We start from the raw sequence: 13,068 nt of genomic DNA, 5'->3' as shown, positions 1-13,068 counted from the left end.
GTCTTATTTGACATATTGTGTAGCTCACAGTTTGCACTGATAAACCTGAGCTCAGGTTTATCAGTTTTTAGTTTCACTATTAAAACCTGTTCGTGTCCATGCTATAGACCAAACATTACCGCATTAATTATTGTTCAGCAGAGAGAATACTGGTACAGATAGTGTCCACACGGGACTGGATATACAGTGCATCTGAATTAAATAGAAATATGAAAAGTTTCCATGTGGATGATTATAAAATGTGAAACTTAACTTGGAATTAACAGCTATTAAATGAATTATTGTCTTGCCAATACTTTGGTTAAGATGAGCAGGAAGGATGCATGTGATCATCACATCAGACATTGCTGGTGTCTCTCACTGGGATTACACTCGCCAAGAGGCAGAAACCGCCCCGACGACTGTATGAGCGGCTAAAAAACACGCAAAAAGCAGAGCTAAAATGTGAAGGAGCTTTTGTTTGATTGGCTGTACAAACAGATTCAGATCCCCCATTCAGTGAGAGTTACAGCAGCGTTTTACGTCAATATTTAATCACAGTAAGGGAAAAGAAAAAAAAAATCTATATGCTCTTTTTGATCAGTATTGTTAATAAGAATAAGGATACGATCAGCTCATCACCCTCAGAGTAGCATTAGCATGTGTATGCCATAAATGAGATCTGTACAGAAAGTAACTTAACTTTTAGAGTTGGCTCCAAAGAGTAAAAGAGTTTCTTAAATAATTTTATGTTTATCAACGGTATAATGGCCCCCAGAGTGGATTATATAACATAACTTTAACTGCACACAAAACGTCAACAGAAAAAGGCAGAAGGGGAGAAAAAAGTTGCCTCCGAAGTTGATGAAAAATTCTTCTTTTAAGTCCATCCCGACATTCAGGCTTTTTAAAGGCTTTCGGGCGTTTCTTCATGAGTTGGTGTGAAAACAAGTATGTTTAAAAATCAGAAGACCTGATTCTTGGTCAGATTGTAAAGTCTGTATTTAGATTATTCTTTGGTAGATCACAAAGCTACTTGTTGAGACCAACCTTTAGTTTATGTACATGCTGCTGTGTCACTGCTGTCCCCTTCAGTTAAAACAAAAACCATCTTCATTTCAAAAGTGTGCCGCACAGGACAAATGTAGGGGCAGCTACAAAGGGGGGCACAAAGCGGTCAGAGATGTGCAACGAAGTAATGAGTATGGCCTGGAGTACAGTTATTTTTTTCGCAATTTCGAGTCTCTAACTCATCTCCCAACAGTGGGATATTGGCTTTATATCCGTTAATGGTTGCGTCCCTACTCTTCTGGTAGTATATGCTAATTAGCCATGTGCTACAATAAGAGCTGCTGATGTGACTAACTTGAAACCGAGATCAATCAGCAGACAACCCAGATAGATGCACATAATTCATGAAGCTGTGTGATGATGACTGTTATCGTTTTATTCATGGCCACACTTGCTCTTAAGGCTTTAGTATACCTCTCGATTTCATTGCGAGTTTTCTTATTTGACATGCACTAATTCATCTTCTGATTCTTCCTCAGGTGGAGACCATAGCTCTGACACAGAGAGCGCCCCTTCTCCCTCTCAGGCCGACTCCTCGAAATCAGCAGACTCGAAGAGGTCCGACAGCATGGCGACGGATGCTCAGTGCTCAGACCAGGACAAAGGTCAGGCCGGCACCGCGAAGGCCGCGGAGTCTTCATACGAGGACCTTCGTGTCAAGGAAGAGAAAAGCCCCGAGAGCGAGGCCGGCTCTCAGGAGGAAAAAGTCCGGGTTCCTTCTTTCCCTGGTCCGGTGCATCCCAAAACCGAACCTCAGGATGTGGACATGAAAGCCGGAGAGGTTCAAGTCAAAGTGGAGCCCGAGATCAAGGAGAAGGTAGAAAAGGGAGATCAAGGTGAAAGGCAGGGGGAGCTCCACTCAGATAATGACTCAAGCGCCACCTGCAGTGCTGATGAGGATGTGGAAGCAGAGCCTGAGCGACAGAGGCGAGTCCCTATAATCCCTGTATTCAACTTGCGTGTACATAATTGCCTTGCACAAGAGCAGTATCACAGTTTAGGAGTGTTATTAAGACATTTTCCCCACTTTGCAGACTACACCCCATGGAAAAACCCTCTTTGCTCAGCTCTCCTGGCTCGGTGCTCGTGCCCTCACCCAAACAAGCCCATCTCAGCATCCAGCAAATGGAGCAGCGAGCAGCTTCCATTCCCCCCATGGTTAGTTTCATGTTGATTTATTTTGACTAGCGAAGATGAAAGCCTCACACTGTCAACTCTCTTATTTCTAAACAGTATGTAGCATGTATTGAGCAAGCTTGTAGGGTCTGAATCAGGCCTCTGATAATGGATATTGTGTCTTTAATCTTTACTAAGCCCCTTAATTCCATTATATGCAGGATTTTATTGTTTACTTAACCTTTTTTTTAGTACACATGTCCTCCAGAACTCATTTAGAATGTCTTTTTTTTTTCTTTCCCCCTGCCTTATTATCTAGGTGCCTGGTCCGTATGGCCCTGGCGGAGTGTCCATCACTGGTTTAACAATGTTCCAGCACCAGATCAAAGCAGTTCATGACTCGGCACACCAGGAAGAGAGGCAGAGGCAGGATCAGGGAGACCTGGAGCGTAAACCTTCCTTCAGCACTCGCAGCCCGACCGTACTGGACAGAGATGGTAAGGAGAACCGGAGCTATCCCCATCCTGTCTCCAAAGCTGCTCCTTTCAATTCATTTTAGTTTCTCAACAGCGAAGGTGTTTGCGAGGTGTCGTTCATTCATGAATCAACACATTTGGCGGGGATCTCTTAGGTCAAAATGGTTACGGTGTGAAATTAGACACAAAAGAGTTGATTAGGAGCAGGCTTTGAGCTGAAGTTTGCACTGATGAGTGTGTATCTGGTTAAAGATGGCGTCGTGTTTTGTCCGACTTGAGTTTATCAAAGGACACTGGGTACTTCTGGGTAGTCAGACAGTTTAGCCACTCAGAAAGAGAGCAGCAACATCACGTTTCTTTTTTTTTTTAAAAAAGCTTTTAGCACCTCTAAGTCAAAGTGCTGTGCAGAGTAGGACAGTCGGGAAGCTGCTGAGCTTTAACACCAACATAACACAAAACGTTTTAGCAGGTGTGCGTCCAGGTGGTGTTGTTCGCACAGGTCCATCCGCTCTGGGTCAGCTCCGTGCTCACAGTGCTGGGCTTTTGCTTCAGTAGCCGATTATTTCCAGTTTGTCCTCGTGCCTGTGTAGTGCAGGTAAGCCCACACCCTACATGCTTTATGACATGATGCTGGCTCTGGACCAGAAGGCTCAGTCGGGTCAGCCAGGCTCTTCCTGCAGACACCCCCACCCCCCAGTGAGCTGTGAGCCTTGTGCCCCCACTCCCTCTTACTACAGAGTGCCAAAAGGTAAAAGCACGTCTTCCTCCTGCTCTTCCCCGTCCACCCCAGTTCAGACTCAAAATGTTACAGACGTAGCAGCTCAGACATTGAAGCTAGTTTTGAACAAATCTAAGAACTGATTTAATGCCTATATGTATTAGTTTCTGTGATCTTTATTGGAAAATAAACTGGGGGTAGAAATGATGTCTGTTATGACACTTTTAATCCTGTTGTAAGCCGAGATTTGTTGCTTTAGAGAATTTTTGCCTCATGCTGTTTAGTTTTTGACTAAACCTGTGTCCACACTGACTATTCACCTTGTACTTAAAAGCATTGTTTAACCATAATAAAGACTACATTTTAATATTTCAGATAGTGATAAAGATTAAATGACATTTTTGCTAGTAGTTGTATTTTAATTGTGAGTAGTTTTATGTGTACTTGAGTTTATTATGTAGCCTTTTTGGTTTAGGCTCTTGCATTGTTAGTTATCACTCCAATTATAAAAGAAGTTCTTTTTAATTTTAATTCATGAATCCTGTTATTCTGTCACTAATGAAATGCGTCTTTGACAGCTGCACTGGTCTCTAAAAGAAGCTGAGGGTTTGTTTCAGTTGATAGTTTCCATCAGCTTTTAGTTTTCTTTGCATTTTTCCTACATTTTATCGTTTAAAAGGAGATATGACACTCATTTTCAATTCCAACCTGAAGGATGACTAGAGAACTTGTGTTTCTGCCTGTATTGGATCCACCAGTCCCATCTGACTGACATTTTAATCGTATTATTTTGTTGGAACCAGGGCATGCATGCTTTAATCGTGGAAAATTAGCTGTGATTAGCACATCTTGGTTAAAAAGGTCCAAGAAGATTTATTGGAACGTCAAGGCACTTTGTGATTTCCTTGTAGCATTTATTCTACTGAAAAGCATCAGTGCTTAACAAAAACAATCCGATTAGAAGCGTTTGAACTACATTTAATATTTTACTTCATCTTTACCATTAGGATAATTTAAACCTGGAATAAACTCTGTAAATCTTGGCATCCGGACAGCATGGTAATTGTGTTCATTTAGCTGTGTTGTGTACAGCGTTTAATAAAAGTCCAGATGCTTTGGTCTCAAGTTTTTGGTCTTGTTTCCTAATTGTAAAACTGACCAACACAAATCTAAAGCGACTAATGTAGTTGATTTCTGAAAAATCATGTAAAATGGCTGAGCTGCGGCGATGCAAAGTTCTCCGCTAACATCAGTGAACATTATGTTCATTTTTAAGAACAGGTCAGCACAGAATAATTTTAAAGTCGTCAAATAAGCAGGATGAACTAACACTGACTTTCTAAAAGGCCATTGTTAGAATTTCATTTTTGTATTTCATTGTGTTTGACTAGTACAGGGGTCAACTAGGAAAATGATAATAATTGAATTTATGCAATCATTCCTCCCAGGCAATAAAAAAATAAACATTGAGCTGAAGTTGTTTTTCATTGCCATCCCATAGTGTTTGATGTGATACCGGTTTAAAGATAGATAAGGAAATTACCAACGATTAATCGCAGGTTTTCAAACATTTTAAAGAATTTTATATAGTTTAATTACAAAGGCAGTGTTGTCATGATGTGTGGAAAGACAGAAGGCTGTAGATGTAGTTTATGAGTTGTTCTTATTCTGATGCTGGATCTAGTTGTTAAAGGTTTTGCTGCAGAGTGGTTTCATAAACTTGTCATGGCAAGGGCTTGTTTTTTCATCTGTCCCTTTACGAGCCAGCAGGGCGATGACGGAGGAACTCGCTCAGCCATTTGCATTTTTGATGGTGCAGAGCCCGAGGTGCTCTCCCCGCAGAGAGGTTACTCTCGGTGCGCGGCCGTGTTTATTTGTGGTCTGCTCTGATCCATTTTGTCTGCTCAGCTTTCCCAGGGTGCATTAAAGCAGACAGAAGGCACGGACCGGAGTTAGCTCAGACTCAAAAGAGCCCATTAACTGAGGACTTTGGTTTCCAGACTGAGGCGGATTTTTTAATTTCAGTCTTTGATGGAAAATGAAACGTAATGGCAGTAATGTTTTTGGAGTTTAGGCAGCAGAAGATATTTAAAAAAAACTGGTTTAAAAGGTTTGATATTTGCAGTTTAATGTTAGTGTATGATTTTATTTCTCTTTCATTTTCCCGTCAGTCCTCCCTGCCTCCAGCCAGCTGGTCCAGAGTGTAAATGATGGAGTCCGCGTGACGTTCATCCGAACCACTCGACCCCCCAACATTCCCTCTCCTCCTCCACTCATTCCAACCACCAAGCCCACAGACAAGCCCTCCTTCATCCATGGAGGCTCCATCTCCCTGGTAAGGCTGGGCATGATCTGAAGCTCCTCTGGAGGGCTCTTATTCCTTATACTAATGTGGACAAATTGAATTCCTTAATCATTTTCATGTGGGCTGTTAAAAATGAGCAATACTGGGTTTGTTTTCATCAACATCACACGCTCAGCCTTGGCTAACCTTGTTTTTTTATGGATTTGTTGACGCAGCCCTAATGAAATTCTGATTTCTGTAGAACGAGTACTTATGTTCAGTTATTATGACACAGTTTGTACCACAGTGCCAGTGTTAACAAAGAAAAGATGATCAGTATCACTTGACACCACTTGATTGTTCGCTCATAACCACAGTGACCTGAACATGAGATGAGTTCTTTGTCCTCGTTTTTATTCAGGGAACTCCTGGCACATATTTGCCCTCCCATGCTGTCTACGGGCCAGAGGGGACTAAGAGCTCTGTGGGCTCCATTTCTCTGGGTCTGCCTCGGCAGATGGATCCCAACAAGCCTGGTAGGATGACAGGTTGTCACATGACTAATCTGTTTCTTCTTCTTTTTTTTCTTTCTGTTTTGTTTTGGATTGCTCCATTTGAACAGAAATAATATTCACAAACATGCGTGACAGAAAAATGAACTGTCGACTGGTACGAAGGACAAACTTCTCCTAATTAGTGACACATCTGAGGACCATCAGAATCTAAATTGTCCTTCAAAATGATCGCATTACTTTATGAGTTTTTTGGAAGACTAATAGAAAAATCGGGGACCTTCTCTTCTCCAGCAGTTTGGAAAATTTAAATGTTCTTTTGTCTGTAAAAATAAATAAAAATAAATAAATAAAAGGCAGAAGATGGCAACTAACTAACTAACAACAGGGCGAATAAGAACAATTTCCGGTCTGCTAAATTCGGTCTTTTCTCAGCATTTTAGAGGTGGAACGGTACAAATAAGTCACTGTTGTTTTTTGTTGAAATGGTCTAATGTAGCAGGCCATAAAAATAGAAATTCTCAACTAGTATTAAAAAAAAGGGGGTATTTTACATTCATATTCAGGCCATGTGTCAAACGAAAAGATCTCGTTTTTGTTAAGATAATAGTGCAGAAAAGCTACCTGTTTCGGTGTTTAACGTTGCTTATAAGACGTCAGAGGTCGTTTCAAAGTGCACAAATTGAATCCATAAATCCACCTCTCACAGGTAATCTCTCCGCTGCTGCTGCTGATCACCAGGACACAAACTTTTCACACTTTTCATTTGAAACAAACAGACAGGTCTTCAAGCTCCTGTTTTTCATCTGTACCCATTCTTCCTTCATTTTGATGTAGATCGCTTTAGATTATATCTTGCTCTATTCCTTTTCTGTTGCAGCATAAAGCACAAAAGCATTTAAAAAAAAAAAAACAAAAGTCTGCATCATTTTCTAGATGAAAAGAGGTGATCACCTCTGACAAACATATTCTGTCTGGTTCCCTGCACTTGTCTCTGACGTCTGTACCGTTACATCCCTACTGCATTAATATCTTCAGATTGAGCACAAAGTAGGCAAATCTTTAGAGCATCTCTAATTGACACCCACCACAGATGACCAGATTCCTTTCTTCTCTTTGTAACCTTCAAGGGGCCGCAGTTTCATCCATGCAAGATGGCAGAGACAACCCCACAAAGGTTGGTGAGGGCCACCCTTTCAGAGGATCAATTACTCGGGTAATTATTAGATGGTTGTTTCATTGATTGATTGGTTTTCTCAGTGAGTACACAACACAACTGTATACATTATTTTTTGCTGCTTAAGTGAGATTCTTTTGTTCTGCCATAAAATAGGGCACTCCAGCTTTGCCCCAGCCTAGCATTGCTGCGGACCTCTTTAAGAGCACGATAGCCAAGGTGGCGGAGGATCTGAACAGCCTGGATAAGGCCAGGGGGGAGCAGCAGGCCAAAGGCCACGTCATCTACGAAGGCAAGAGTGGTCACATCCTCTCCTACGATCGTAAGTACCTCGATTATTATTTTGCTCAACAACTGCGTTTCTTCACCACGAATACAAGCTTGATCTTTTAATCCTCAAAAGCTATGAAGAACCCCAGGGAAAACACTCGAAGCCCCCGAACAGGCCATGAGCTGAAGCGCACTCATGACTTGATGGAGGGACCCCTGGGGAGAGGACATCCTGGCAGAGAGGGGGCTCCATTTGAGGGTACCTTTTATGTTTCTGTGTACAGTGTGTGTCCTGGTTGTGTTTTTTGTTTCAGATGGTAATGATGCCCCCCTTTTTGCCTCTTGTTTCCCCAGGATTGATTAGTAGAGCTTTACCAAGAGAAAGCCACCACGGAGACTCTAAGGAAAGAGCATTGATCCCTGGATCTATTATGCAGGGTAGATAATTAAAAAGCTTGCCACATTTCAATGTCATTAGTAGCATCAGACGAAAAAAGGGGGGAGGTTGAAATACTTTTCACTGGTTTTCAGGGACACCAAGAACCGCTGCTGACACTTACGAGGATGCCATGAAATATGGGAAACGGATTAAAACAGAGAGCCCGCCTATCCGGACATTTGATGGGGCGATTGGCAAAGGCAAGCCCTACGAAGGAGTCAGTACTATCAAAGAGACAGGACGTTCCGTTCATGAAATCCCCAGCGACTGCCAGGATCGGTGCAAGGCTGCCGACCTGCCCGACAGGAGGGTGATGGAGGGATCCATGCCTCAGGTTTGACAGTATATTTTTGTGTATTGAACTGCAACTGAAAATCTGAAATTCACAAGCAGATCATTTGTTTGACCAGTCTGTTGTTTGAAACCTCTTCCTCCCATTAACAGAATTACTCCCTGGGCGAGCCCACTATCAAACACAACGTCAAGTCTCTCATCACCAGTCCCAGTAAGCTTCCCCACAGCATGCCCCAACTCGAGGCGATGGAACGACCCAAATACGAGGAGAGCAAGGCAGTTCGCCACACTTCCGTGGTCAACTCCACCGCTTCTGTCCTGCGCTCCACACACCAGGAGGCTGGCAAATCCCAACACAGCCCGGGCATGTACGAGGACACTAACGCTCGCAGGACCCCAGTGAACTACAGCACCAATCCTGTTTCAAGAGGTTCGCCTATGCTGGGACGTGCTTCAGATGGTACATTCCTATTCATTTTATTCCCAAACCGAGCTATTGAACGACCTCACCTCTTATTTTTTATGTTTAACATGAGACAAAACTAAGTTAAGCACTTGTTTAGCATCATCTCAGGCCCCGTTCAGACCTATATGTCCATCTTGGGGAATTTGATTGCAAGTGAACAGCTCAGATAGAATTCACACTCGACAGTAAATGTGCACCTTAAAACATTCCTGCGATTGTACGCCAGCTACACTTTTTGTATAAGAATAAACACACAACCACATCAGTCAGTGGGCTGTCAGTGAGTAAAAACCAGCGACAGCAGTGACATTTGAACATTAATATTTTGACGTGACCACAGTTCAGAGCCATTTGAATCCCATTTATGTGAAGTTATTGCTTGATTAGCTTGATTATGTAACGTTACGAGAGAATAATATAATACAATGATTAGTGACTTCACAGATTTATGTCAGAGCAAAGACAAAAGATTTACCAAGTTTAACTGAAGCATACTTTTTTTTTTTAAACTCTGAGACATCCAGGTAATATCTCTGCTGCTTGTGTGGAGTCACATCAGTTCATTAGGATGTCCTACACTGAGGACCAGGATGGATTGCATTCAGACTACTAAACATAAGATGATAAAAGGGGTTCAGACCACCTCTAAAGATGGTCTGAGCAAAATCGTTTTCAATGCACATTGAGACCATTCACACCTGTATTTAGCGCTATTCAAATGCAGTCTGACAGTTAGATTTTAGTGCCAGGTGTGAACGGGGCCAGGGTCTTATTTGTGAGGATAAAAGTGTTAGATGGACAATAACATATTCATTTTGTGTTGAAGCACTCTTACTCCTGCAGATGTAGTTTTCTGTGATGGAATTAAAAGCATTAAATTGTTGCATCAGTACGAGTCATTTGTGTTCCTTTTTCTAAAGGTGGAATGAGCTCCTCGAAATCTGCTGCACATGACAGAAAGAGTACCATGATCCCGACACAGAGGGACCCAGCCAAGTCGCCTGTGTCAGGAGGTGACCCTGTAGCCTCCCACAGCCCCTTTGACCCCCACCACCGGCCTGTAGTTCCTGGAGAAGTGTATCGACCCCACTTGCCTCCGCATCTGGACCCTGCGCTGGCCTTCCATTCTGGTACGGTGACTAAAGCTGCTGTCATACTGCATGAAAAGTCACGAAGTCGGCTCTCATTCACGTGGTTGTGTGATGAAAATTGCGCCATTTGGTTCTTGTAGCAGCTTCGTCCTCCCCTTCTCGACACAAGGCCCGGGTCGAACTTTTTCTCACAGGGGTTTGAGCCAGGTGTTGTCTGATTGGTCAGAAGGTGTTTATGGGAAAAAGCCGGTGAGCTTTAATAAAGTCATTTTGCTTCTGCTGCTCCGCTGAGAAGCAGCTGGAGGCTGTTAGAAAATATAGCCGTCTTTACGACTGTTCCAGCAAAACTTATAAATCTATTAACTTGAACAGATAGTTAATTGATGAAAAACTTGTGGAAGGACACATCAAAGTTACTGAGCACAGAGGAGACCACAAAGACTTTCTCTTTGTGGCTTGGAGGAAGTACGCCTCAGCTGGGCAGCGTAGGTACGCGTTCCCTTTGTTCGCTCATTATTGTGCACCGTCAAATTAGCCAATTGCCAAATGACGTGTACTGTCTCCAGTCGGTTTAATAAACAGGTGTGGTCGTGGTAAGGGAAGCAAAAATCTGTACAAGGGCAGTTGAGAAGCTGGAGGGAAGAAACCCGTTTTAACACTGTAGAAGGAGGGAGGTCTGAGCCGGTCTGAGCTGCCTTGTGGACTTTGAAGGGTGTGTGTGTGTGAAAACGAACGTCTCATAACCACATGACCTCAAACCGACTTTTTGACATCTTATGGAGTATGACGGAGCCTTAAAGCGTCCTCTCTATTTCCACTTAACTAAGAAATAAAAGTGTCTGAGCAAATTGACGAAAGCAGCTCAAGTCTAATTCATAGACATCACATGTCCAGGATCTTTTTCAGCTATTGACGTCAGCAGTGGTGATCAGTATCTGTGAGCCTTCTGTTAATTTTTTTTTTTATTTGTCTTTTTCTTGCTCTGCCACAGCATTCATGTTTCCCAGGCAGCCATCCCCAACAGGCTACCATAACACCTACCAGTTGTACACCATGGAGAACACACGGCAGACCATCCTGAACGATTACATCACTTCCCAACAGATGCTTCCTCGGGCTGAAATGGCCAGAGGGATGTCGCCACGGGAACAGCCTCCTGTTATCCCTTTTGTACCCGGAGCTCGAGGTATGGGCCTCACCTTGCAGACTGTTTCCTATCTGCCACAACAGGCAGTAGTATGCAGAGTGTGTGCTTGTGAAGTAGTGGCTTACCTTTTCCAGACGCCCAGAAGCAAATGACCTTTACAAATTTTGCTGATTTGCTTTTTACATTGGGGCTGCAACCGATTTGGCTACTACTCAATTTGTCTATTGGGTCTAGTCATCCAATAGACAGCCTCTTACAGCTTGACCACTATTCCACTTTTAGTTTGCAGCCCTTTCGCTTACTGATCAATTATTTTGGAGTATTAATAGATGAAGGTGATGGGTTACAGCTAAGTGTTCATTCATTCAGAAATTGATGGATCGGTTTTTGTTGTTCACCATTGGCCCTTTGCTTCTGTCTGTAAAAGGGATTTTTGATGTAGTCCAGATGCCTCCAACTATCCTGTTGCCTCACCCTGGGGGAACAGGTGCTCCCACTTTGGAACGCCCCGCCTACGTCACTGGGCCTCAGCCCCCTTTCCCTCCAAGAGCTTTCAACCCAACTCCCATATCGCCAGGTGAGGACCCCTCCCTCCTTCTGTTCCCTTCTCTTCCCTTGTCTTTCTTGCCACGATCTCCATGTTTCCTCCCTCTCGGTAGGAGTGGACCTCTGCTCTGGTCTGATGTGTCAAAGATCAGTTTGTTTTTTTTTGGTCCCAGATCAAGTTAAATGTTGCCGCACTCATACCAGAAATGGTTTCATACACCTCTGTCCAGGTTTACATGACAATCATTATTGTCAATATTACAATTTTAGGAGCTCTTTTTTTGTTTAATAATTGTATTAGAATTTTTGTACACATATGTAAAGTTTAGGTTTCTTTTTTTGATTTGCATTTTTCTAATATTTATTTGCCTGCACCCGACTATTACAATACATAGATTTAAATAAAAATAGTTGTTTTTAATTAATAATAATCCCCACTAATTGAACAAAATAAATAAAAACCGTGATTAGTGTTCTGAGCTTCATGCTGTATCTGCTTTTGATCATCACACACCAAAACTAAGGCAAGCTAATGTGTTTTTAAAATGTCTGACATTTTGCTCACCTGCTGAAACAACAATAAAAGGTTTGATTTTTGCTGATATGAGGTGGACACAAATGTTTCAGTTGTACAAAAACGAGTTGACGCCGAAACTCGCTCAAGCCGTTCCCACGCCGCAGGTCACAAAGCCGGTGTGCGTGTTCTTATACGTTAACATGAGAACCAAAGAGGAAATCATGATGCAACTCGGACACAACACACATGCCATACAGCCGGTGTAAAACCATACGAGTAGTATGTTTTCAAGTTTTGGGTGCGTGTCGTCTCTGTTCCACTCAGGCCATCCAGCCCATCTTGCTGCAGACAGAGAACGGGAGAGGGAGCAGCAGGAGAAGGACCGGGAAAAGGAAAGGGAGCAGCAACAACGGGAGAGGGAGCAGCAGAGGGAGCAGCAGAGGGAGCAGCAGAGGGAGCAGCAGAGGGAAATGCGAGAACGAGAACGGGAGCGAGCCAGCGAATACATTCGTGGAGGTGAGTCTTCTTGTTGCCATTAAAAACTACGATAGACTTTTTCAGATCGGAGTTAACATTATTCGTGTTTGATACGGGGAGTCGTGCTCTTGCACTCCATTTTGAAACAGTGTTTCTATTTTCTGCATTGTTAAGGTGCGCTAGAGCAGCCAGGCCGGCCAGGCAGTCGAGGTTATCAGCACTCCCCTTCGCCCTCGCTCAGGACTCAGGATGTAGTTGTTCCGCAGCGGTCGACCATCTTCCAGCCAAAGAGTGTCATCACCTCTCTAATGTAAGTCTTACATCACGGACCAGTTCTCTTTTTTAAAGGAACAGCATTTCCAGGAAAAGTACTTTTCCAGGAAAATCTCTGAGAGTTATTTCACTTTATCCTTTCAGGATAAAATGATGATGGCAGATTTATAAATCTTAACACGTTGAAATGTCTGATTGGTTTACATGATGAGGCA

The 13,068-nt window shown here is 43.0% G+C and overlaps 1 protein-coding gene across 4 annotated transcripts in view; it reads left to right on the top strand.

Annotated features, from left to right (window-relative positions):
- Positions 1-13,068, top strand: part of ncor1 (nuclear receptor corepressor 1) — a 59,319-nt gene that overhangs the window by 39,083 nt on the left and 7,168 nt on the right. For 2 of the 4 annotated variants that reach the window (XM_017412526.3, XM_017412524.3), the window contains exons 20-35: positions 1,530-1,977; positions 2,085-2,208; positions 2,486-2,663; positions 5,532-5,695; positions 6,066-6,180; positions 7,287-7,372; positions 7,490-7,655; positions 7,737-7,862; positions 7,958-8,041; positions 8,135-8,376; positions 8,487-8,796; positions 9,723-9,932; positions 10,885-11,079; positions 11,468-11,617; positions 12,428-12,619; positions 12,755-12,890. In XM_017412526.3, the coding sequence (XP_017268015.1) occupies positions 1,530-1,977; positions 2,085-2,208; positions 2,486-2,663; positions 5,532-5,695; positions 6,066-6,180; positions 7,287-7,372; positions 7,490-7,655; positions 7,737-7,862; positions 7,958-8,041; positions 8,135-8,376; positions 8,487-8,796; positions 9,723-9,932; positions 10,885-11,079; positions 11,468-11,617; positions 12,428-12,619; positions 12,755-12,890 (2,926 nt within the window). The remainder of the gene's footprint in view (positions 1-1,529; positions 1,978-2,084; positions 2,209-2,485; positions 2,664-5,531; positions 5,696-6,065; positions 6,181-7,286; positions 7,373-7,489; positions 7,656-7,736; positions 7,863-7,957; positions 8,042-8,134; positions 8,377-8,486; positions 8,797-9,722; positions 9,933-10,884; positions 11,080-11,467; positions 11,618-12,427; positions 12,620-12,754; positions 12,891-13,068) is intronic. The other 2 variants (XM_017412527.3, XM_017412528.3) reach the window with 2 other exon arrangements.

The sequence above is a fragment of the Kryptolebias marmoratus genome, linkage group LG13 (genome assembly GCF_001649575.2).
Source record: "Kryptolebias marmoratus isolate JLee-2015 linkage group LG13, ASM164957v2, whole genome shotgun sequence".
NCBI classification, from domain to species: Eukaryota; Metazoa; Chordata; class Actinopteri; order Cyprinodontiformes; family Rivulidae; genus Kryptolebias; species Kryptolebias marmoratus.
The sequence above is the reverse complement of the archived record's forward strand: the minus strand, read 5'-3'. Positions and strand labels throughout refer to the sequence as shown.